We start from the raw sequence: 25,660 nt of genomic DNA, 5'->3' as shown, positions 1-25,660 counted from the left end.
ATGACATTTTTTGACCCTAACAGTTTTCCTCCAACAGAACTCAGTATGTTATCATTCGTCGTTGTTCATTGTCTGTACCCAACCAAAACAACCGCATGTGCCATTGTAAACTATCGTGTGATATAAATATAAAAGATATAAGAAAATTTGAACGGCCAAAAAAAAAAAAAAAAAAAATCGAGTTGCGTGATTTTTCACACTATTAGCATGAAATCTCTGCATTAGTGTAAAAAATCACACCAACAAGGGACTTTGCCATGAACAATTCCCCAAAACTTTGTGCCAACTAAAATTTTCATGTCAATTGTCGAGTTTTTTTCTCTATGCGTGATTTCCCAAATAATTTATCACAAAATCTACTTTATTACCACAACATAACTAACATTACACTATTTATTCACTCCTAAATCTTAAAACAATACTAACATTACACACACACACACCAAAAAAAAAAAAACCAACAGAATAACAAGACACAATTATTCTAAGTTAAATCTATAAAAAATATTCAAATATACAAATTTAAAGTTAAGATCGATCTTAACACCTGATATACTGAATGATCTGACTTTATTTCATGTTTTTGGGTGTGAGATTTTGCTAATGAGAATTAGAAATTGATAGGGTTAGTGATAAAGTGTTGGGAGGCTAGGGGTGAAGCAAAATTGTATTTACTTAAGTTTAGTTGGTCATATTGATATAACTTATAAGGTCCATAATTTTAGTTATCTACTAAAAGGCCCTACAAATATGGTTATTTTTTAAAAACCCTATATAAAATTTATTAAAAGAAGTTCTAATTTATTATAAATAGGTAGGTACTGTATAGAAAAATATTACTTAGCTGTCATTCAGCAGCACCTTTAAATTTGATATTCAATTTTATATAACAGCATTCTAAATTATGAACGATACTATTTATTTGTCTTCAACTTTTTGTTTTTTAATACGAACTTATTTCAATTTTAAAGAAATTTATTAATTATTTTCAATGTTGATAACAAATTATGTTATTCTTTAAATTTGCCCCTCGATCGAAATTTTTTTGTCCATATCTTCATGACCATATTTGGTGTAAATTAAATGCATATAATAGCATCGAAGATATAACATGCATATATATAAAAGAAATTCTCAATGTCGATACAAATAATAGGACACGCAAACAGCTATTTCTTTCTCTCGCATTTTGAGATAGAATTTATGCAAACTTTTCTGTACATTGAAAGCTAATTAAGCCCAAAAATTCCTTGCTTCTTCGTTTGGTAAATATATTCTCGTAACAAGTATATAAGAGCCCTTCACCTTCATATATATTTTAAACTATACCAAAATTACCTGCAAATTAAACCACCATGTCCATGTCTTCATCCCTGAATGAAACCGCACCACGCTAGGTGCAGTTAACATGTGCCAGTTTTAAAACAATAAAAGGTATTATCTTCTTAACTGTCTAACTTATGTTATTATTCGATATTATGATAAAATTTTATTGGAGAGACCTGAGACAGACATGAACATCGACTTTATGTTATAGTGTTCATCCCACCTACGATTTTCGTGCATGTCCATGTATTATTTATTAGCTTTGTCAGGTTTTGAAAATTTAGCATGAATTGAATTTACAGACGAAGTTTACTTTCTTCGGGAGGAAATAACTGAATCAGCCGCGCTTTTGATCGGAATGACAGTGATATGGTTTCTTGTTGAGGTTATGGAGTACAATTTCGTGGGTCTCCTCTGTCATATTTCCATTTCCTTAATACTTATAATTTACATAAGGATTTGGCTTATTACAAGTTTCTACTGGTACTCATTTATTCACACAAATTGAATATTTTTATAACTTAATGTTACAAGCTCTATCTTTGGTTTAGTTTCATCGATCCATATTGACATATAGATTATTTGCAGGGATCCCCTCAACATTCTCGGAATAACTTACTTTGAAGCCAGATTTAGAGAATTAATTGCTCACATTTTCTGCTCAAGATTTGATTTCGTCTTAGGAAACTTTCTCAGAATCGCATATGGGCAAAATCCAACACTCTTGATTCTGGTTTGTTGTAATTAAACTAGAGAAAATTTGACAAACCATTCTAAGTTAATTTTCACATAATTGACAGAAGTACATCGAAATTGAACACTTACGTTCTCTCCTATACCTCTATATTTATGTGTAGGCAAATAGTTCTCTCTACATATTGTCCATAATTGAATCCTATTTCCGCTCGTTAATTCTCCTTTATCTTTGTATATATTTCTCACCTCACTTTATTTGTCTATGATAATTTGAATTTAAGTTGAAGCATTTGGCATAAATTAACCCTTCTTCTTGCGGGAACCAATCAGGTTTTCTCTGCATCGAAACATTGTATTTTCTGGGCAAGCGATACTGGAAACAACAACCTCAACCCGAATTAATTGCTGAGTAAATTAACAAGGTACTAAGGGTCCAAGAGAGATATGAATAAAATGAATCGATTGAATTTACGTAATTTGTAAATATAATTAACATACATTTCCTTTAACAAGCATGCATGTTCATATAATTACAAGCAAAATCATCAAAGGTCGTGAAGCCGATGGAAGTAAGAGATTTAAGGATTAAATTCCCCTTGTACCAACCTTGGAGGTTGATCTATTTAGTTTAAGCTTGTGTATAAATCAATGTAAGAACTAAATTCTTTTTATGGGAGAAATTGAAAACTATGTTTCACTTGTGGATTATAGTATTTAAAATCGTTCGATTGATGGCAGAGATATTTGATGTTTGAGGAAATGAGAAGTTTGGTGTGTTACAATTGAATCACTTGATAAAGTGTAAGATATTGAAGGAATATACTCTAACAATATATTAAAAAAGAAAAACAAAATTGTCTATATATAATTTGCAATCAATTTCCAAAATCAAACTCATATTGTTTCTAGATATAAGAAAATTTTGTATAATATATCTATTTATCCATACTGAATCATCTATGATCAATATTTACTCCTTCCTTGGTTATATCATCTGAGAATACTATGAATTTAGTACATTTCATGAGTCAATAAAGTATAAATTGCTTTAATATAGATCCTATATCTAAGGGTTTCTAATTTTTAGAAAATAAATTAAAATTAGGTGGTTAGGATTTAGTTATATTAAATAGAAAATCTTTTAACTCTATTCTATAATTATTATGCCTAAAAAGTCACGCTGATGCCAGCTCAATAAGTGCCTAAAAAATAAATTGTACTTCCTATCAAGCTCATACCGCCTCAAAGATATCTTATACCAACTCTATCTCATTTTAAGAGAATAACGGATGAGAGCTGTCCATGTGTCAAGGCAACTTGCAAAACACTCATTACATTGACCTAAAAGTGTATAAATTGACACTTCTTTACACGAAAATGAGGGGTTGGGCATATGAGAGTTGAGCATAGATTTGAGCTTCATTATTTCTCTCTGTAAACAAAACATTTCTCCATCTTTGTATGTCTTACAGGTAATATCATAGAAATAGCTAGAGAATATAAAATAACAGTGGATGTAGGATTTGCTTTAAGCATCCGAACCACTATAAAAACCTCTATTGTCAGTCTATTATTTATGTTTTCTACAACATATATAATCTCAGCACCATATTCCAATCTCATGGATCCATCACGTGTAATTTCTAAGACTCTCTTAGCACTTTCCACATGCGAGTCGTTGGTGTCCAAAATCAAGCATCAACAATTTGGTGGCCCATGCAGGTCTCAAACTTGTGTCCAAGTTCCCTGATGGCGTGGTCAGATCATAGATCGCACGCGTCAGAGTTCTCAGATCGCTGATCGCACGCGTTAGAGTTCTTAGATCGCGTGGCCAAATCACTGATCGCACGCGTTAGAGTTCTCCGATCGCGTGGCCAGATCACTGATCGCACGCGTTAGAGTTCTCCGATCGTGTGGCCAGATCGCAGATCAGACGGGTCAAAGTTCTCCGATCACGTGGCCAGATCGCTGATCGCACACCTCAAGGTTCTCAGATCGCATGGTCAGATCGCTGATCGCACGCATCAGAGTTCTCAGATGGCGTGTCCAGATCGTTGATCGCACGCATCAGAGTTCTCAGATTGCGTGGCCAAATCGCTAATCGCACGCATCAGAGTTCTCAGATCGCGTGGCCGGATCGCTGATCGCACACTTAGATCGTCTTGATATTCAGCTTCAGATTGTTGATCTTTAGCTCTCCAATCGCATGGTCAGATCGTAGATCGCACGCATTAGAGTTCTCCAATCGCATGGCCAGATCGCTGATCGCACTCCTTTGAGTTCTCAGATCGCGTGGCCAGATCGCTGATAGCACACATCAGAGTTCTCAGATCGCGTGGCCAGAGCGCTGATCGCACGCATCAGAGTTCTCAGATCACGTGGCCGAATCGTTGATCGTACGCTCAGATCGTCTTGATGTTTAGCTTCAGATCACTAATCTTTAGCCTCAGATCGCGTGGCCAGATCACACGCGTCAGAGTTCTCTGATCGCGTGGCCAAATAACTGATCGCATGCATCAGAGTTCTCAGATGGCGTGACTAGATAGATGATCGCATGCATCAGGGTTCTCAGATCGCATGGCCAGAGCGCTGATCGCAAGCATCAAAGTTCTCAGATCGCTTGGCTGGGTCGCTGATCGCATGCTCAGATCGTCTTGATCTTCAACTTCAGATTGCTAATCTTTAGCCTCAGATTGCGTGGCCAGATCGCGGATCGCATGCTCAGATCACTGATCTTTAGCTCTTCGATCACGTGGCCAAATCGTTGATCGCACGCTCAGATCGCTGATCTTCAGCCTCAGATCGCTGATCTTTAGCTCTCCGATCGCGTGGCCAGATCGCTGATCAAAAGCATAGATTGTTGATCTCGAGTTCTCAGATCAAGCTTTGCGCTTTCTGATGGAACTCCTTGTGTTCTCAGATCAAGCTTCACGCTTTCTAATCGAACTCATTGTGTTTTTAGATCAAGCTTCGCGCTTTCTAATAGAACTCCTTCCACACTTTCTAATCGAGCTCCTTATGCTCTAATTGAGCTCATAAGCTCACTTGTTTACTTGAGATTGTGTGCATTAGATTGTTCAGATCGTATGCCTCAGACTCTCAGGTCGAACTCTTATTAGATCACGATCAGCTCCTAGCACTCAAATCATGATCAGCTCTTAGCTCTGATATTGCGAACAACTTCAAGTCGTGTTCTCAACTCTCAGATCGCGATTAGTTCTCAATTCTCATATCGCGACCAGTTGCCAGCGTAAAAAAAACACGTAGAAAACTCAAAACAACCCCGAAACATGCCGAAACAATGGCTTTTGGACTTGAAAATGGCCCAACTGGGTCCCCCAATTACCATGATTTAGAGCTCAGAACAAGCTTTCCGTGGATATCTTATAGGCTCTAAAACTCCTCCCGGATCAAAAGTTATGACTGTTTTAAGTTGGCTTAGTCGTTTAAGGCCTCTAAGTCATGTGTTTGGGCTTTTGACGCTAGCTCTCTCCAGGAATTCATCTATTGGACATTTCATTTCAATTATCAGATCCCGCTCGGCTTCGGATCGCTCCAAGATTTTAGATCGCAATCCTAGCACTCAGCACCCGATCGCGCCAGGCATAGTTCGAGCTCTTCAGTTCAAGACTGCAGTCTGCAGTGCAACAGCCATTCAGATCAAAGACCTGAGTTTTTGAAGCACAATTACGCACTCCAAAAACTTTTTGGCGTTTTTTTTTTTTGGGGGGGGGGGGGGGGGGGGTTATGTTCTGTTATGCCTAAAAAGTCACGCTGATGTCAGCTCAGTAAGTGCCTAAAAGACAAATTGTATTTCCTGTCAAGCCCATACCGCCTCAAAGATATCTTATACCAACCCTATCTCATTTTAAGAGAAGAACGGATGAGAGTTGTCTATGTGTCCAAGGTAACTTGCAAAATACTCATTATATTGACCTCAAAGGTGTATAAATTGATACTTTTCTTCACGAAAAGGAGGGGTTGGATATAAATTTGAGCTTCATTATTTCTCTCTATAAACAAAGTATTTCTCCATCTTTGTATGCCTTACGAGCAATATCATAGAAATAGCCAGAGAATATAAAATAACAGTGGATGTAAGATTTGTTTTAAGCATCCGAACCACTATAAAAACCTCTCTTGTTAGTCTATTATTTATGTTTTCTGCAACATATGTAATCTCAACACCATATTCCAATCTCATGGATCCATCACGTGTAATTTCTAAGACTCTCTTAGCACTTTGCACGTGCGAGTCGTTGGTGTCCAAAATCAAGCATCAACAATAATATTAGATGATTTATAAATATTCTTTTAACTCTATCCAAAAGCATGCACCTTCAAATAATTAAAAATGGTTTATATTTCTTTTGCATAATTTAGTGAACTTAAATGAAAGTTCTTTACGATTCTTTGAATTAAAAAATAAAATAAAATGTTTCTCAAAGAAGCATTTGGTATTATACTTTTCAAGAAAATAAAAGCATTCTTTAAAGGGATATTATAAAAAAATGTACAAACTGTTTATATTTTATCTATGGGAAGACATAAGTTATAAATTGTTCAATTAAAGAACAATAAACAACTACTTAGGGTTAGATTTAACTTTATATGTGGGTAAAGACGTAATTGAAAAAAATTTAATTATTCTTTTTACAAAATAGATATTAAAAATTTTCAAATTAAAAAACTAAACAAGTAAAAGATTTAAATATTGCTTTTTACAAAATAAATAATAATATTTTATTAAATTTTCTTTTAGTTTTAAATTTCTTAATTTTTTTTATTTCCTTTAAATAAAATTGGTTTTGGTCATTTTTTTTTTTTTTTTTTTAGTTTTTCAAATTTTTTGAAATTTAGATTTTAAGAACTAATTCACCTAAAAAAAGAAAAATGGCAAGGACACATCTAAATCATTTCTTTCATTTTCCGTTAAAGTTAATAGCAAATAAATGTTAATTGTCCCCTCATTGAACAAATTGTAACTTATTTCGTTCCATTGATAAAGTACGAAAATTTTTACCCTAATAGATAATATTCCTTTTAAAATATATTCAAATGCCTTTAAATAAAATTACTTTCAAAGAAAGCAACAAGTTAAATAATACACAGTAATTAAATTCTTTCTCCGAAATTTATGCAATTGTTGGCCAATATCATAGAAGGCTTCATATTCAAACTTATGTTCTTTTAAAGAAAAGCCCCGAGACATTCGTTACTTCTTCAATGGAGTTATATAATTCTCTTGAGAAGCCTAGAGCCTTCATGTCCATATATTTAAATTGGAGTAAATTGCATATCTCAAAAACTCATTCGCCAAATTAATTAACAGTGCAGCCAAACTGCACCAGTAACAATGCCCCAACAACAACCGGTAAGGTTATTTGGGCGTCAACTGTCCGTACATGCCATTCTTGGAGGAGGAAGAGGTACTATATATTTTACATAATTCATTCTGCCAACTCATTGTCGATGAAAAATTAACGAAATTTACTGAATTAAATTCTCAGTTGCGGATATCTTGTTATGGAAGAATAAAAAAGCAGCAGCCTCGCTGTTGATAGGGATGACAGTGATATGGTTTCTTTTCGAGGTTATGGAGTACAGTTTGGTGACTCTCTTCTGCCACATTTCTATGGCCACGTTGCTCGTACCTTACATTTGGTTCATTATTCAAATATATTTCGGCCATCGGTATCTGTTTCTTCTTCGCACTAAAACATCTTCCTCTTGCATTATAACATAATTTTACTGTTAGAATTGTCATTTTTATGTATCCAAGACATTATCTTCATTAAGCTGTTATCTGCAAATCTCAGGTTTCTTCTCAACGGAACTATAATAAGTGAATCAACATTAAGAGAAGCTGTTTCAACCTTCTGTGCAACTTTAAATCAAGTTGCTTCAACCTTCTGCGAGAGATTGAATAAGGTGTTGTAAAGAATTTCGTTTAGTTTCTTTTTATAATTTTCTTATGATTATGAGTTTATATTTCTTTAAAAAAAAAAAAAAAGTATGTTAAAAGTGAAATACAACTAATAAAACTTGTTGAGATGTAAAAAAAAATTTGTTTAAATTACACCTTCTGAAACTATTGGTCTTTAAGGATTTTGTCAGCATTATTATATCTTATAGTATATGATAATGAATTTCTCTTTTTTTCTGAAAGAATAAAAATTGATTCACAATTTAATCTTATAAACTTTCTCTCATAACACTGACGTGATAGTTTGTAATTGGTCAACTCGTAAATGGATAAGCAAGACTCATTTGCGAACTGATCAATTGTGAGGTCGGAGTTATGAGAGAAAGTTTGTAAGACTAGATTGTAAGAGTATTATTACTCTGAAAATAGACTTTCCAGCCAATCATATTAAATTATTATATTTTGTGTGTAATTAATGAATTATTTAATTTGTATTAATTTAAAGTGCTTCCACAATTCTACAATAACAGGTACTAATGGACCTTATCGACCTTGCATATGGAAAAGATCAACTCCAATACATTGTGATATGCTTGCTTATTGGACATAATCTAAAGTTCATATTTCTGGTATGCTTTACAACCATATAATAGAACGATTTAAGAAAATCTTATTCTCTGATCTCAAAAACTAACAATGTTATTTCTTTAATGTTTAATCTGAACATTTAACTTTAAAAATTAGAGGTAACATTATTAGTTTATGAAATCAAAGGAGTAAGACTGTTCTTAAATTTTTTATTTTAATGTTAGATTTTTTTATTATTATTATTATTTTTATTTTTGAAATGATATAAGACTATAAGTGTAGGCAAAATGACCTTAATGCATTTCTTTTGTTGTTTTTTAAATTATGGGCTAATATTATTAATTTTTTTAATCAAAAGGGTTATATTTCTTTATGCCATAGATAGGGGGCAACCAAGGGCATAGTTAGGATTTCTAGTTAGTGGGATCAAAAGATGTAAGTTGATAAATTTACAATAAAATATATATTGAATTAATAAGCATAAAAAATTATATTCTAAAAATTTAATTATAGAAGTTATATATATAAAATTATACTTTGGCTACACCATAATTGAATTATGTCAATTACATACATAAAATGATAAAAACAACCTAAGGCAACATAATTCATGATCTTTCATCAATTAAAAAAAATAGAATAAGAGATTTTTAAGCAAAATAACAAAAAATGAACATCATCTTATCCTATGACCTCCAAATGAATAGTCTTTCTGGATTAATCCAACCAATGAATAAGAAAGTATGAGAGAAGAAGAGAGGAATTGAGGAAGAGAGAAAACGTGAAAAAATATGAGTATTTTCGAATTCCAAAATCAATAAAATATGAAAATATTTTAATGGGGTCAATAAAATATGAGTAATTTTAGTGGGTCAACATAATTTAATGGGATCAAAATTATTAATTACTATAAAATAGTTATTTCATAATTTCAATGGGGTCAAATGACCCCACTGAATACACTTTGGCTACGTGGGGGAAACAATACAATTTTACCTATAGTAATTAAGCTTGGCGAGAATTTCGCTAACAATTAATTATTCTTATTTTCTCATCAGAACATTGTCTGTCTCTACATACTGTCCATAATTGGAAACCATTTCAGCTTCTTAGATCTCCTTTATTTCGGTAAGAATCTTCACCTTAATTAGTTGCATTAATTTAATGTCCATGACTTAAATTGAAGTTCGAATTGGCCTATTAAATTGTTTCTCTAAATTTGTTATGCCTAAAGGTTTACTTTGCTCGGAAACGTTGCCCTTTCTGTATGATCGATATGAGGACTATGTTGATTCTTTTGCTGACAAAGGGATCCATGGATTGAAGGAATTGTTCATAAAAGTTCCAAAGGTTAAGAAAAATGATTAATTAAATGAGATAATTTAGGTATAATTTCCCACGTAATAGTACAAGTCCTGTAATCTAGAATACAATGTATCTATGATAATTTGATTTTAAGTTGAAGCATTTGGCATAAATTAACCCTTCCCCTTATTGTGATCGATCAAGTTTTCTTTGCATCGAAACATTACATTTTCTAGACAAGCGATACTGGAAACAACAACCTCAGTCCAGATCAATCGCTGAGTAAATTAACAAGGCACGAAGGGTCCAAGAGAGACATGAATAAAATAAATCAATTGAACTTATGTAATTTGTAAACCTAATTAACATACATTTCCTTTAACAAGCATGCATGTTCATATAATTACAAGCAAAACCATCAAAGGTCTTCAAGCCGATGGAAGCAAGAGATTTAAGGATCAAATTTCCCTTGTACCAATCTTGGAGGTCGATCTATTTAGTTTAAGCTTGTGTATTCAATGTAAGAACTAAATTCTTTATATGGGAGAAATTGAAAACTATGTTTCACTTGTGGATTATAGTATTTAAAATCGTTGGATTGATGGCAGAGATATTTGATGTTTGAAAAATGAGAAGTTCGGTGTGTTACAATTGAATCACTTGATAAAGGGTAAGATATTGAAAGAATATACTCTTAACAATATTATTAAAAAGGTATCTATCTATATATTGACAACTATGAGAGTCCGTGGAAGAAGAGTTTAATTCTAGAATTTTAAAATTGGGCTTAAAGCATTTTACTTGGCGTGCATATAACCCCATATGCTAAAAGAGAATAATTTTTTTATGTATATGAAATTATATTGCAAATAATTAAAGATATATCTGTTTGTCTTTCCAAAGAATCCTTCAATCTTAAAAAAGAAAAAAATTTTGTCTATAATTTGCAATCAATTTCCAAAATCAAACTCATATAAGGGTGCGTTTGGTTTATTTTTCCTATCTATATTCCCAGTCCTATTCCCAAAATATTTGTTTGTTTATTATTTGGGAAATATTATTATATTTTTTCAATTACTTTTAGACCTTTTAAGTTTATTAATTTCATTAAATACTCCTAGGAAAAAAAGTTTAAAAATTAACAAAAACACCCCCACTCACCTATAGTTGTCAGATTCCGGCAACCACCGTCGGTGGTAATCGGAATCTGTCACAACGGCCTACAAACCACCAGAACTGGCCGGTAAGTCACCGATTTAGCTTTTTCCTGCCAAATCCACAGTGATAAAGTGTAAGCCGAGATATTTGATGCTTGAGAAAATGAGAAGTTCGGTGTGTTACAATTGAATCACTTGACAAAGTGTAAGATATTGAAAGAATATACTCTAAAAATATTATTAAAAAGGTATCTATCTATATATTGACAACTATGGGAGTTCGTGGAAGAAGAGTTTAATTCTAGAATTTTAAAATTGGGTCTAAAGCATTTTACTTGGCGTCCATATAACCCCATATGCTAAAAGAGAGTAATTTTTTTATGTATATGAAATTATATTGCAAATAATTAAAGATATATATGTTTGTCTTTCCAAAGAATCCTTCAATCTTAAAAAGAAAAAAATTGTGTCTATAATTTGCAAACAATTTCCAAAATCAAACTCATATAAGGGTGTGTTTGGTTTATTTTTCCTATCCATATTCCCAGTCTTATTCCCAAAATATTTGTTTGTTTAATTATTTGGGAAATATTATTATATTTTTTAATTACTTTTAAACCCCTTAAGTTTATTAATTTCATTAAATACCCCTAGGAAAAAAAGTTTAAAAATTAACAAAAACACCCCCACTCACCCATAGTTGCCAGATTCCAGGAACCACCATCGGTGGTAGTCGAAATCTATCACAACGGCCTACAAACCACTAGAACTGGCCAGTAAGTCACCGATTTAGCCTTTTCTGGCCAGATCCGGCCTTTTTTGGCCGTTGACGGCCAGATGTGGCCGTCGATCTAGCCAAAAAAGGTGGATCTGGCTGGAAAAGGGCAGATCGATGCATGTGCAGCCAGATCTGACCGATCTGAGTTGTAACGCAAGATTCTGACCAGATTCCGGTGGTGGTGACTGGAATCTGGCACTGTAGGTGGGTGGGGGTATTTTTGTCATTTTACAAAAATTTATATATTGGGGTATTTGGTTAAATTAGTAAACTTAGGAGGTTTTTTCGTAAATTTTTAAATTTCACTTCGTAAGAATAACTCTATCCAACTATCCAATACTATCCCCAAAATCATATCTAAATAATAAACCAAACGCACCCTAGTTTCTAGATATAAGAAAATTTTGTATAATATATCTATTTATCTATATTGATTCATCTAAGATCAATATGTATTCCTTCGTTGATTATATCATCTGAGAATACTATGAATTTAGTACATTTCAAAGTCAATAAAGTATAAAATGCTTTAATAGATCCTAAATCTAAGGGGCACGTAAAGTTTAGAAAATAAATTAAAAATAGGTGTTTAGGATTTAGTTATATTAAATAGAAATTTTTTTAACTCTGTTCTATAATATTAGATTATTTATAAATATTCTTTTAACTCTATCAAAAAGTATGCGCTTTCATAATTTAGTGAACTTAAATGAAAGTCCTTTACTATGGTTAAAAAAAAATTTAAATGTTTCTCAGAGAAGCATTTGGTATTATACTTTTCAAGAAAATAAGGCATTCAAGGAATATTATCAATTAGGGTACAAACTTTTCATACTTTATCAATGAGAAGACAGAAGTTATAAATTGTTTAATTAAGAGACAATAAACGATTACTTAGGGTTAGACTTAACTTTATATAAGGGTAAAAACGTAATTGAACAAATTTAAATTATTTTTTTTACAAAATAAATAATAAAAAATTTCAAATTAAAATCAAAATTAAAAAACAAAACAAAATATTTAAATTATTCCTTTTTACAAAATAAATATTTTATTTTATTAAATTTTCTTTTAGTTTTAAATATCTTAATTTGTGTTTTTTTTTTTTTATTTATTTATTTCCTTTGAATAAAATTGGTTATGGTCTTTTTTTTATAGTTTTTCAAAAAATTTGAAATTTAGATTTTAAGAACTAAATTCACCTAAAAAAAGAAAAAAAAGGCAAGGACATCTAAATCATTTTTTTTTTTTTTTTAATTTTCTGTTAAAGTTAACAACAAATAAATGTTACTTGTCCCCTAGTTGAACAAATTGTAACTTATATCGTTCCATTGATAAAGTATGAAAAAATTCACCCTAATGGATAATATTTCTTTTAAAAACATATTCAAATGTCTTTTGTTGATGCTTGATTTTGACACCAACGACTCACACATGCAAGTGCTAAGCGGACTTAAAAATCACACGTGATAAGGAAAAATGAAATGAAACAATGAATGAGAAGCGATATTTAAAGTGGTTCGGATGCTTAAAAGCGAATCCTACGTCCACTGCTATTGTATTGATAGATGGGTAAAATCAGGTCGCGTGCGTTGAGCTGAGTTATAATCTAGAGAGAATACAAAAAGAGAGAGAAAATGTGCAAGCTATTTTAGTATAAGATTAGCCAATCTCGTAAATGAGAGGGGTGTCCTCTATTTACAGTGGGAGAGTTCAAGGTAATGATTACAAGTCTGCAAGTGGGTAGGTGTCGTGCAAATCCTTCTTTGCATCTCATTGGTTATTTGCACGAGAAATATCCTCAAATTGCATAGGGCTTGGGCAGGTGGACAATTCCTAACCACTCGCAAGCCTGACACTCACATGTACTCACCTGCTGCACTGACAAGAACCATACCTCTTCCGTAGCAGCACTTGGATGGCACAAAACCTTCTTGATCCCTTATTAGCTCTTGCTGACGAGTCCACATCAGCCCTAACTTTTCAGGCATAATAGAAGTCCCCCAGTTTTTAAGGTTTAAGGATTGAACCTTGAGAACTTCATTATTATGCCGTGACTTGACTTGTCCTGAATGACGCTTGGTCGAGCTGACCGAGCTGCAAGGAGGTCGTAGCACATGTCTTTAAGGGTAGTACAAGCGACCTGAGGTGGCCTTCTTTCACAAGTTCAACAACCTGGATCAGGCCCCACTCAGTGTCATACCGATGTGCTTCAAATCTCATCCGTGGTTCGCAACCTGATAATATTTAGCATTTTTTTTACCAAAGACAAGGAATCGCATTGTCTCAAAATCGATACGCGGCGAAGAGTGTTCTGCCCAAACGACATTTTCAGATGTTATTCATTGTGCTTGATAGCTAATTTGTTTAATAAAGCAATCTTTATTGTGACAGACGTGTCTAATGTGTAATAAGTGCCAGCCATGCGCATTAAATGCAAGCCATGCTAAAACAACATTCCCTTTCAAGGCATTAAATGTGGATAAGGGCGCATTTAATGTGGAGGAGATAATTGAGTCGTCGCTTGGTTATTCCAATGTGAGGAAGCGTCGATTGACATTCTCAAAGCGTGGCGGTTACTTCTTCTCAAGGATTGATGACACGTGGTCGCAATCAATGGCGAGAAACGTATTCTGCCAAGCGATGCTTACTTTAGGGAAAATCAATCGTCGCATCTTCCCCCTATAAAACCCCAGGCTCGCCTTAAGCTTTGTCACAAAACTCATACTTTCAAAGAAAGAACAAAGCTCTCACGAGACCAATATCCCCATTTTCCAGTTGGTGCACACCTTTTGTTTACAGCAGGAAGTCTGTTCTCCGCAGCCAAGAGGTAAGGAGGATTTCTCCTTTACTTTTCTTTTACTATTTTGTAGATAGCTTGTCTTGACGATAATGGCGGGTATGAACTGTTTGGTAAACCTTTGTGGTGCATGTTTATGGGCAGTTGTGAGAAGGCTTTTTCTTTCATAAAGAGTAAGAATTTAGGGCCGAATCCTTGGGGGTGGTCCCCAAAGGTTTTTCTAGGGTTTAAGGAAGGTACATTAGAGTTTCTTTTGTTCTTCTACGTTATCGTACGAAATACTATATGAAGACTGAGTAATTTCTGCGTGTCACCCTTTTTTCAGACCATAGGAGCAATGGATGCCTCAGCAACCAGGACAACCAAGAGGACGAGCTCGTATGCGTAGACGCCCTAGTGGGTCTCGTGTAAGAGATTCTGTCAATGGCTACTCGAGATGAAATATAGAAGGCAGTGGACCAACACACACTTAGCGTGGACGTCTACTAGCATAGAACATATACAGTTCGGAATCCTCCAGAGGGAATGATTGCGATTTCTAACACGATTTTAAAATGCGAGGCATTGATACCTTTTCACCCTTTCATTAGGTTGATCCTCAATCACTCCGAGGTCGCACCACTGCAATTGACGTCCAACGCGTATATGATAGTTGTTGCTATGTATATCGCATGTGGTGAGAATTTTCTCGGCCAATTGACTGCGTTGGAGCTTGCATGCTCCTATTACCTGAAGAAGAGCAAGGAAAAAGACTCTTTCTACCTCTTGAAGTGATCACGATCGAGAGAGGCATATTTAGTTACCCCAGTAATGTCGGGGCCTACAAAACCAATTTTTTTTTTTCAATATTATGGCGTCTGCCAATTTAGGGAACCGAGTAGGCTTTCCCCTCTTTTACTTTGCAAATTTTTTTTTTCTTTTCCTTCAGTCTTTGCTTTCTAACGAACTTTTCCGTCTCTTTGTAGGAAATAAGATGACCACGTTGTTGACTCTGACTGATTTCAACCGAATAGTAGCATTCTGTAATCTGCCCAAGCAAAGTCGTGACGGGAGACTACTCGTGACTATCGCCAACCTGAGGAAATACAGTTTCTTTAATTTTGAAGCGTCTCTAGAACCCTTAGTTTGTAAGTGTCTACGTACTTTAGAAATTCTTTCTTTTGCATGTAGTGAGCTTTTTCACTAATCATGCTTTCATGTAGCGACCATACCACCAGAGTCCCGAGACTAACGATAAGGACCATGGGGTTCGTTTTTCCTCGGCTCGCGCCGATTGAGCCAGCCAATGTGATCCCTAGCGATACCCTCGTCAGAGGGACACGCACACCCACAAAACGACTAGGGGAAACTTCCCAGCTCGCGGCTGCTCGCGCCCCAAGCAAAAAACCATGGGCCAAAAAACTAGGAAGAGAAAGCAGCTGCAGGCTGAGAAATCAGAGTCCAAGTCAGAGGGCTTAGGGGCGCAGCCTAGGAGGTCATAGCCTTAGCAGGCCTCTCGCTTGGGGGCGACCCCAAGGCCCGCACCTGGCATTATAATAGTCTCGAAGTGCTCGTGTAGAGGACATGGGGAGGCCGCCATCCCCCAAAGGAAAGTGAGTAAGGAGCCAGTTGGCAAGATGCTAGCTTCTTCAAGGGCAAACACACCTATGTTGGACTCCATGAGACAACTACCGGAACACTTTTAGTCGTTGGTGTATACCCTGTTAGAGTGCCAACTTGCTGCAGCTTTTGAAGAGTTCGTGGTCTCTCGACCTGCATACCTGATTACTCTAGCGCTCCAACTGCAAAGCCAAGTAAGGCAGCTTGTCCTCATCGAGGATTTCCCAATATTGGTTGGTTTTCATACCTTTTATGTTTTTTTTTTAGAAAAATGGAGTTTAACCCTTGTTTCCTTTCTCATGCAGTCTCTGCTCGCTCTGCACTTGACCCAACAGAAGGCTGACTTAGACTTTGTTGAGGGGCTGCACGAGCTGAGGGAAGAAAATACAAAGCTAAAGCAGGACCTAGCAGCCGTGGACGGAGAGGCAAAGGCATATCACATTCAGGCGAACCAATACCTGGTAGAGAGGAACTTTGCCCTTTGCACAATAGAGTTCCAAAAGGCCGATTTCGAGAAGAGAGGAGAAAAGATCAAGGAGCTCTAGAGAACAGTGGCCAAACTCACCAAAGAGTGTGGCAAGAAAGAGCAAGAGCTACAAGCAGACTCCAAACGGGCCATGAAGGCAGAGGAAGAAAGAGCTCGGTTGTGTGAAAACATCGAGAAGCAGAAGAGAGCATTGGAGGCGGACCTCGAATTTTTCCAAGGGCGGGTCGCTTCATTAACTAATCAGATAAAGCGGCAAAGCCTGGAAATTGAGAGGAAGGCCGTTGACTGGGCGATTCAGGCCATCTATAGCTTGTGGCCAAGGAACCTGGGGATGGACCTTTCGGACCTCTCGATCGAGTATCAGAACATCCTCACTTCCATGGTGGATGTTGATGATGACATTGAGGAGGAGGAAGGACATGAGCCTCCTCTAGAGGACGATCAGCAGGAGGAATATGTCCCAGAGGACCTAGCAGCTGGCCGGGTGGTCGACAACTAATTGGGGGATACCGAGGTCTCACCCGTAAGGCCTGGAGGTGGACATAGGTGATCACTTCTTCCTGCTTCTACACAACCTTGCTTTTAATTTTATTTCTGTATTTCCTAATTCTCTGTACTTGCCTCTATTACATACATAAATAAAAGAAATATTTTCTAGCCATTTGTGATAACACTTATAATTTTGTGTACTCTATAAGACTAATGTTACATATGCGAACAGAAAGCTTGTAAAAACATTGCAACGAACGAGATCATACAAGATAAATTTGCTTAAGAGCGATCTTATTTACAAAGTTTACAAGTAAGGAAATTTTTTACAAGGAAATTAAAAATTAAGAGCGAGTTCGGAATTACCGGTAATAGGGGCAAAGATGCTCAGCATTCCAAGCTCGCGATACTTCGAAACCGTTAAGTCTTTTGAGGTGATATGTCCCTGGTCGTATCACCTTGACGATGAGGTATGAACCTTCCTAGTTAGGTCCTAATACCCCTACGCTTGATTCCCTTGTACCAAGAAGGACTTCTTTCAAAACTAGATCGCTGACCTGAAAGTCTCTTCTCTTGACCTTAGAGTTGAAAAACCCTTTTGCACGCTGCTGGTAGGATGCTATCCTTAACCGAGCCTTGTCGCGGTGTTCTTTACCTATGTCCTTACATGCACGCAAAAGTGCTTCCTTGTCTGTTTCATTGAATAGGTCTCTCCGAAGCATACTAGCCCTTACTTCTACTAGGATCATAGCTTTGCAGCCGTATGCTAGCGAGAATGGTGTTTCTAAAGTAGAGGTTCTCAGATAGAACTTCTGGGAGGTCATCGACCCAATTACCCTGGGTAACGCCAAGCTTAGCCTTTAGAGTGTGCTTAATGACCTTGTTGATAGCTTTAACCTGACCATTGGCTTGCGGTCTTGCGACTGAGACAAACTTTTTATGGATCCTCAACTCATCGCAAAACTGCTTGAATTCCTCATTGTCGAACTACTTCCCATTATCAGAGGTGAGTGTATGAGAAATTCCGTAGTGGCACATTATATTTTTGAAGACGAAGTCTTTGAGTTTCTTAGTGGTGATCGTGACCAATGGTTCAGCCTTGGCCTATTTGGTAAAGTAATCTACTGCGACGACAACATACTTAACCCCTCCCTTTTCGGTTGGCATGAGTCCAATGAGATCAATCCCCCACATGGAGAATGACCAAGGGCTAGTCATGGTTATCAATTGGTGGGAAGGAGCTCGCGATATATTCGCAAACCGTTGGCACTTATCACACTTTTTTACAAAGTTAAAAGTGTCTTCCTGAAGTAGGGGCCGATAGTAACCTTGGCAAACAATTTTGTTGGCGAGGGATTGTGTGATTACTACAGATCCTTTCATGTATCTCCCTCATAAAATAGTCTACTTCCTCATCGGTTACACATCAGAGAAGAGGGGCACTAAACCCTTGTTTGTATAACTATTCTCCTATAAGTGTGTAATGTAATACCCAAGATGTCAAAGGTATGTTCCTAACTTAAAATAGTCCTTTAGATGTTAATTTTATGTTAAAAAGCATAAAATCTAACTAAGGGCAAAATAGTCAATTCATTTGGAGCAGTATGAATCAATTATCCATAGAAAGGCTTATGAGCAAAATTCGTGCAAGCCAAGGGAGAGAGCATTTCTTTAACATTTCTTCCATTTTCTCTCAAATCTTCCATGAAACAAGCTTTCTTTCTCTAAGTTTTAAAGGAGTTTTGCGTAATTTTTCAAAGAGAACAAGATAGAAGCCTTGGATCTTCAATTTGAAGGGTTTAAGGTAAAGATTAAAAACTTTAGTTTTGATGTGATTTGAAGATTTGAGGTAGATGTTGAGGTATAATGTTATATATGTAGGATTAAGGTGTAAAAGAAGACAAAGGCAAAGGATTTGTTAGATGAAGTCTTTAAAAAGTTAAGGAAGAACCTCCCATGAATTTAGGGATTATGTTAGGGTTTGTAGATTTTTATGAAACTTTAAATTAAGGCTTTAAGGCATAGAATTAGTTGATGGCAAGTGTAGTTGAACTCATTTATTTTACTTATTGCTTTGAATTCATTATACATGAAGTTATGGCTATTTATGTTTTATGAGTTGCTATGTTTGATTAAAGAAAATGAAGTGTGGATGCTGATTGTGGCAAAACTTCTAGTATGGGAGGCCACATGGTGTTGAATGGTTGCTATTAGAAGTGTTGAGGTGTTGTTTGCATTAGCTTACAATGTTATAGCAATAATGGATGATTATGGGAATGAGATTTTACACTTCCTTTAAGATGTTAAAGACTATTAAGGGGGGTTTATTTGATCCATAAATTGACCTAGTGGTTAATGTCAATAGGAATTGATATGGCATAGTTAATATGAAAATTCGGATTTAGTGAGCTTAGGGGTTTTGTTAACCGTGCTTCAGTATTTCGACCATAACTTAAGTTATAAAAATCTAAATGAGATGATTCTTAAAGCATTAGAAAGCTAAGACACAGACCTATAACTTTTATGTTATTCTAGGAGCCAATTCGTTTTAGAAATGGATGGAAAATGGCCTGAAGTATAAACTGGTTAGTAAGGTTTAAAATTTAACATGATCAATTCTTATGATTATGAATTGATTATTAATGTATTATTGTAATTATGCCATGTACTAATGTTTACCATGTACTAATGTTTACCCATTAGTTAGATGATCTTTGAAAGATATACATGGTCATGATGTCAATGCATGATTAATGTTATGAAATGGCATGAAGATGCAATGTAATGCATGTTTTAAGATGATGTATGTAAGCAAGAGGTAATGTAAATGGATTGATAATCCATAGATGAATTAAAAGTATTAAGCTCACTAAAATATGTATTTACATGCCATAAGATGTTAGAGATGCATATAGACATGATGGAAAACACGTAAGCATATCCTCGTATACCAGTTGAGGAAAGATAAATACATGCTTTAGATGTTAAATAACGCGTAAGCACGCCTCTCGATGATATGAGCTCTAGATGAATTTGAAGCTAGATGAGAGGAAAGATGAATATATGTTTTAGATGCTAATTAACGCATTAGCATATCCTCGTATTCTGGTTGAGGAATGATGAACACATGCTTTAGATGTTAAATAACGCGTAAGCACGCCTCCCAATGATATGAGCTCTAGATGAATTTGAGGCTAGATGATATGAAGTGCTTAAGATGCTAAGAAAAGTCCGATCGGCTAGATGTTAAATGTTTCATATGCATTTAGTTGCATTACATGAGTTATGATGTTATTTACATCATGAGATGGTTTATACTCATGTTAGATGATTTTAGATGTTATGTCATGACATGTGATGGGTGTGTGTACTATGTTTACATACTTATTTGTATGTACACATTGATTTTTATATAGCCATGGGATAAAATGATGAAAAGCATATGAATTAGTAGGAAAAGGGAAGCACACCTAGATGTAAAAGATAAGTGGTGTATTAACAAATATGTTTAAATGAGGGTCAAATAGCACATTTAGAATGAAATTGATCATTCCTTACTGAGCGATTAGCGCTCACCCTTTCATTGTTGATTGCTTTACAGGTAGACCAAAAGCGAAGGATGCTATAGACAGTGGGGCTACACGTGAGGGGAGATGATTTATTTTCATCTTGATGTTTTTATCTTGATGTAAATGATAAATGTTTATAAAACACCTTTGGAAGCTTCCACCTTATAATTATGTTTTGATTTTGTAATTTCTGGATAAATTCTTAAAGTTTCTAAATTATAAATTTTGGATCCTGCGTGATATTTTATATGCATGTTTTGGATATTATTATTATTATCCTTACACAGATTTTTCTAAATACAACTCGTTCTCCAGACATGTATCCCTGGGATTCTCATTGAGGGATATTCAGAGGATACCTGACTGGAGGGGGGTTTTACATGTAACGAGCAACTCTGGTGCGCAATATTTTTGCCTCAGTCTTGTCATTAGGCAAGGTCCCATCTCGGAGATACTGAATAATCAGAGTCATCCAGAAAATTGACTCTATTGTAGCCACGGCCTGCTCAAGCGAGCTAATACTAGGACTCTTTATGTATCGAATAGGAATGCTTTCTGGCGCATCTGAGTCTAGCGATGAGGCTATTCTTGCTAAGGCATCTGAGACAGAGTTACTGTCTCTAGGAATCTTTCTAATCATGAAGTGCTTGAAAGACTTGAGTGCAGCCTTAGCTTTCTTCATATTACTGATCATGTTTTCTTCCTTGGATTAATATTCTCCCACTATCTTATTAACAATCAGCTAGGAGTCGTTGTGAATACTGATCATGCTTGACCTCATCTCTTTTGCCAATCGCAGGCCAGCGAGTAATGCTTCGTATTCGGCCTCGTTATTCGAAGCTTGGAACCCAAATTGAAGAATTCCATGGATGCGAGTCCTTTTGGGACTGAGGAGGAGAAGACCTGCCCCGATTCTTTTCCTATTCGAGGAACCATCAACATAGAGGCTCTAGGTTGATAAGTTTCGAACGATTTCCTGGGTGACTTCATTGGGCTGCTACTCAATTCCTGATTCGGTTGGTATGAGAACTCCGAAATAAAATCGGTAACAACCTATTCTTTAATGGTTGCTTTTGGTCTATAACGCAGATCGAACTAACTTAGTTCCATTGTCAATTTGATTAACTTACCCGAAGCCTCTGGCTTCTAAAGGACTTGCTTGAGTGGATAATTGGTGAAGACATGGATTGTGTGGTCATGGAAGTAGGGTCGCAGCTTTCTAGAGGTGATCAGCAGGGCATAAACTAATCACTTCATTTCTAGATACCGCATTTCGGCATCCAGTAGTCGCTTGCTCGCGTAATATACCAGCCATTGGACTTTGCTTTCCTCCTGAATAAGAGTTACACTGACCGCATGCTGAAAGACGGATAGCTACAGGAGTAGAATTTTCTCGGGGAGAGACTTGGACAAGAGAGGTGGCTTTCTGAGGTGCTCTTTTATGCTATGAAAAGCCTGCTCGCAGTCTGGAGTCCATTCAAATTTTTTGTTGGCCATGAGTATATTAAAAAATGGCAAGCAGTGATCTGTTGCCCTTGATATGAAGCGACTAAGAGTCGCTATTCTCCCATTGAGACTCTGAACCTGTTATCGGTTGGTTGGGCTTTTCATATTAAGGAGAGCTCGGATCTTCTCAGGGTTGATTTCTATTCCCCTCTAGTTAACCATATATCCCATGAACTTTCCCAAGGATACTCCGAATGAGCATTTGAGATGATTGATCTTCATTTTATACCTTCGGAGTACGCTGAATATCTCAACGAGATGTGCTATGTGATCTGAAGTGACATACGATTTGACCAGCATGTCATTAACATAAACTTCCATCGATTTTCTGATCTGCTTAGAAAACATTTGGTTAACCAGCCACTGGTAAGTTGCCCTAACGTTTTTTAAGCCGAAGGGCATAATCTTGTAACAATACAGGCCCCGATCTGTAACAAACGAGGTATGCTCTTCGTCCGACGCATACATCAGAATCTGATTATATCCCGAGTAGGCATCCATAAAACTCTGCAGCTCGTGTTTAGAGGTAGCATCGACGAGTTAGTCGATTCTTGGCAAGGAGAAACTGTCCTTCGGATAGAATTTGTTGAGGTTGGTGAAGTCAACACAAGTTCACCACTTGCCACTAGCCTTCTTTACCAAGACCGGATTTACAACCAAGCTAGGGTAAAGCTCCTCTGGAATGGACCCATTCAAAATGAGCTTATTTACCTTGATTTTCAAGGTAGCATAACGTTTAGGGTCCATTGCTCTTCTCTTCTAGCGAACCAGCTTGACCACACTATCAATATTCAACGCATATGACATTCGGGCTGATCCCAATCATGTCAGCATGAGTCCATGCGAACACGTAGACATTTTCTCTAAGGAAACCTGTTAGGTCTTTGGTGAGTTGAGGGTTGAGATTACTCTCGATTCTCAACACTCGGGTTGACTCATTTTTATCGATTGATACTCAGATAAATCCTCGACTGGCCCACTATGAGGGCACTTTTGGATGCGAGGATCCATGTTATCCTTTATCAGGCTGAGCTGTGGCTCGATCCTATTGATCGCCATTGCCTGTTCGGGGATGCCAACTGGTATTCCTCTTCCCTTACACGCCATCTGTACTGCTCTTATGTAGTAGTCGCGAGATTCGCGTTGAGATCCGTTTACTTCCCCTATCCCCATCAGGGTAGGGAACTTCATTTTCAAATAGTAAATGGAGGTGACTGCCTTGAAGTTTCTCAGTAGAGGCCGTCCCAAAATTCCATCAAAGGCGGACAGACAGTCTATTACCAAAAATTATGTTATCTTGGTCATTTTTTCGGTTTCTCCTAACGTGATCGGGAGCGAGATCGTTCCCCTAGGAATCAGATGATCCCTAGTAAAACCATAAAGAATGATAGAGGCAGGCTTCAGGTCTGCCTCGTCCAATTGCATTTTCTCGAAAGCTCGCTGAAACAGGATATTTACGACGCTCCCATTATCCACCAACATCCTGTGGACTTCGCACCGGCCTATTTCAGGTGCGATGACGAGAGCATCCTCATGGAGTTGATGCAATCCCACCGCATCTTTCTCATAGAAGGTGGTCTTCTCCTCTTTGCAAACCTTAGCGGGTCGCGACGCCATGCTCATTACACTTACGAGGTCATGACGAGCTTTCTGAGCATACCTCCCTTGGGCACCTCGAGAATTCCCTGCGAAGTGTGGTCCTCCAAAGATGATCCCCACATAATAGAGTCATTTGCGACCATGATGCTTCTTCCCTAGTTCCTCTTAATCTTTCTCCTAAATGAGAGTTGGGCCATTATCATATTCTTTGAAGTGCCCCTACTTGATGAGATCTTCGATTGCTTGCTTGAGGGCTCGACACTCATCAGTGTGATGCTCATAATCCCTATGATAGCGACAGTACTTTTTATTGTTTCTGGCTGAGAGGGGATTCTTCATGGGTTTTGGCTCTCCGAGCAAGCTGGCCTCCTCTGACTTATCTAGAATGGTCGATACTGAGGCGTTCAGAGGAGTGTATTGATTCTTGTCGCGATCACGATGAGAAACTGGGGCATAAGATTTCTGCTGCTTCTTTCCTTTCCACTAATCGTCATTAGCCCATCTACGATCAGTCCTTCTATTCTCCCCCTGGTTGGGGGCACTACTAGAGGGACATGGGTTGTGGCGATTAAGAACGGCCATGGAATTTTCAATTTAGAGGTATTTTTTGGCGAGGTTATAGAAATGGGTAAGGGAAACGTCATCTTCAGATTTTAGTTCCTTCCACAAATCCATCTGCAGGCGAACTCTCGCAATAATGAGAGTCTGAACTGACTCTTCGAGAGTATGAGCCACTTTGTAGAGTTCCTTGTGGAATCTGTCTATGTTAGATTGGAGGGATTCATCCCTCTCCTGCCATATGTTGCTCAGGTAGCTCAACGACATTGAGAACTTCTTATTCGCCTAGAAGTGTCTCAGGAATGACGAGCTTATTTGAGGCCATAAGCTGATTGATTCGGCAAGAAGCGACCTGAACTAGCGCTGGCATGGGCAGTTAGGGTTACTGCTAAGCAATGAAATTTTTCCAAGTCAGAGACTTGGTGGAGTTCCATGAGGTTGTTGAACTTGTACAATGATCCTGTGGGTTTGAATTCCCATTGAATGCCTGCATGTCGGGCATTTTGAATCTTGATGGGAGAGGAGCAACTAACACTGTTGGAGAAAAGGAAGACACCTTCGTGACCTTCTTACACTCATTTTGTTGAGCCTTAAGTTGATCCAACGCTCGTTGTAGTTCCTCAATCTGAGGTAGCGAAGCTGCTTGGGGATCATTTTCCGCAACGTGGGTTCAACCCTCATGGTTGCGGTTGAGAAAAGATCGCAAATCAGGCTCTTCCTCGACGCAATCGAAAGCTCCGGTAAACCTTGATACACGCTGACTAGAGCCATGTTATGGCATTGAGTGATTTGGGGAATTTTCTCTATCTCCGCGATGGTCCGAACCGACCCGCAGACGACTGGGATTTCTCGGATGACGACGGTCGAGGTCGTCATTTAGGTGATATTGGGAATCTCCCCGCCTTGCACCTTTGTGGGAGTGCCCATGCGATGTGGCGTGGGACGGCTCATGCTGTGACATGTCGTCGAGTCGTAGTGCCAGGGGTATTCTACCCTTTGCGCGATTGGTGTTCACTGGTCCCCCGGAGCCCTCTGGTCCGTGTTTGCCACTTGCTTTCCCCTTCTTTGATGCGTTGTAGTGCGCGCAATATGGGCTTTCTCCTTTTTTTGCGTTTTCACGTGACCTGCAGGTTTTTTTGCCATTGGCACTGCCTTATTGGATTCTGGTGGCATGACCTGATCCAAACGGCTTAGCCTTCGGCTAATCGTTTGGAAAGTATTATTGAACCTGTCCAAGTAACTCATGACGGCTAGGTCGAGCCACGAGCTTGAAGGAA

The 25,660-nt window shown here is 37.1% G+C and overlaps 2 protein-coding genes across 2 annotated transcripts; both read left to right on the top strand.

Moving 5' to 3' along the window:
• Positions 1-2,441, top strand: LOC116134715 (reticulon-like protein B9). Its single transcript, XM_031420404.1, has 4 exons — positions 1-43; positions 1,629-1,809; positions 1,915-2,059; positions 2,353-2,441. Exons 1-4 carry the CDS (start codon positions 1-3, stop codon positions 2,422-2,424), a joined length of 441 nt encoding a protein of 146 aa, XP_031276264.1. The 3' UTR covers positions 2,425-2,441.
• Positions 2,442-7,365: 4,924 nt separating this feature from the next.
• On the top strand, positions 7,366-9,959 carry LOC116134089 (reticulon-like protein B9). The gene is made up of 6 exons (XM_031419794.1): positions 7,366-7,451; positions 7,533-7,716; positions 7,842-7,953; positions 8,479-8,577; positions 9,595-9,664; positions 9,771-9,959. Exons 1-6 carry the CDS (start codon positions 7,379-7,381, stop codon positions 9,902-9,904), a joined length of 672 nt encoding a protein of 223 aa, XP_031275654.1. The 5' UTR covers positions 7,366-7,378; the 3' UTR covers positions 9,905-9,959.
• Positions 9,960-25,660: the final 15,701 nt, after the last annotated feature.

Source organism: Pistacia vera, unplaced genomic scaffold (assembly GCF_008641045.1).
Source record: "Pistacia vera cultivar Batoury unplaced genomic scaffold, PisVer_v2 Contig1002, whole genome shotgun sequence".
NCBI classification, from domain to species: Eukaryota; Viridiplantae; Streptophyta; class Magnoliopsida; order Sapindales; family Anacardiaceae; genus Pistacia; species Pistacia vera.
This window is presented reverse-complemented; position numbering and strand designations above follow the sequence as displayed.

Coding starts and splice junctions, on each gene's coding strand:
- LOC116134089 (XM_031419794.1), top strand. CDS start 7,379: ATGCCCCAACAACAACCGGTAAGGTTATTTGGGCGTCAACTGTCCGTA. Junction 7,717..7,841: donor CAAATATATTTCGGCCATCG/GTATCTGTTTCT, acceptor TGCAAATCTCAG/GTTTCTTCTCAACGGAACTA. Junction 8,578..9,594: donor ATCTAAAGTTCATATTTCTG/GTATGCTTTACA, acceptor TTTTCTCATCAG/AACATTGTCTGTCTCTACAT.
- LOC116134715 (XM_031420404.1), top strand. CDS start 1: ATGACATTTTTTGACCCTAACAGTTTTCCTCCAACAGAACTCA. Junction 44..1,628: donor TTTTCCTCCAACAGAACTCA/GTATGTTATCAT, acceptor TTGAATTTACAG/ACGAAGTTTACTTTCTTCGG. Junction 1,810..1,914: donor CTTATTACAAGTTTCTACTG/GTACTCATTTAT, acceptor GATTATTTGCAG/GGATCCCCTCAACATTCTCG.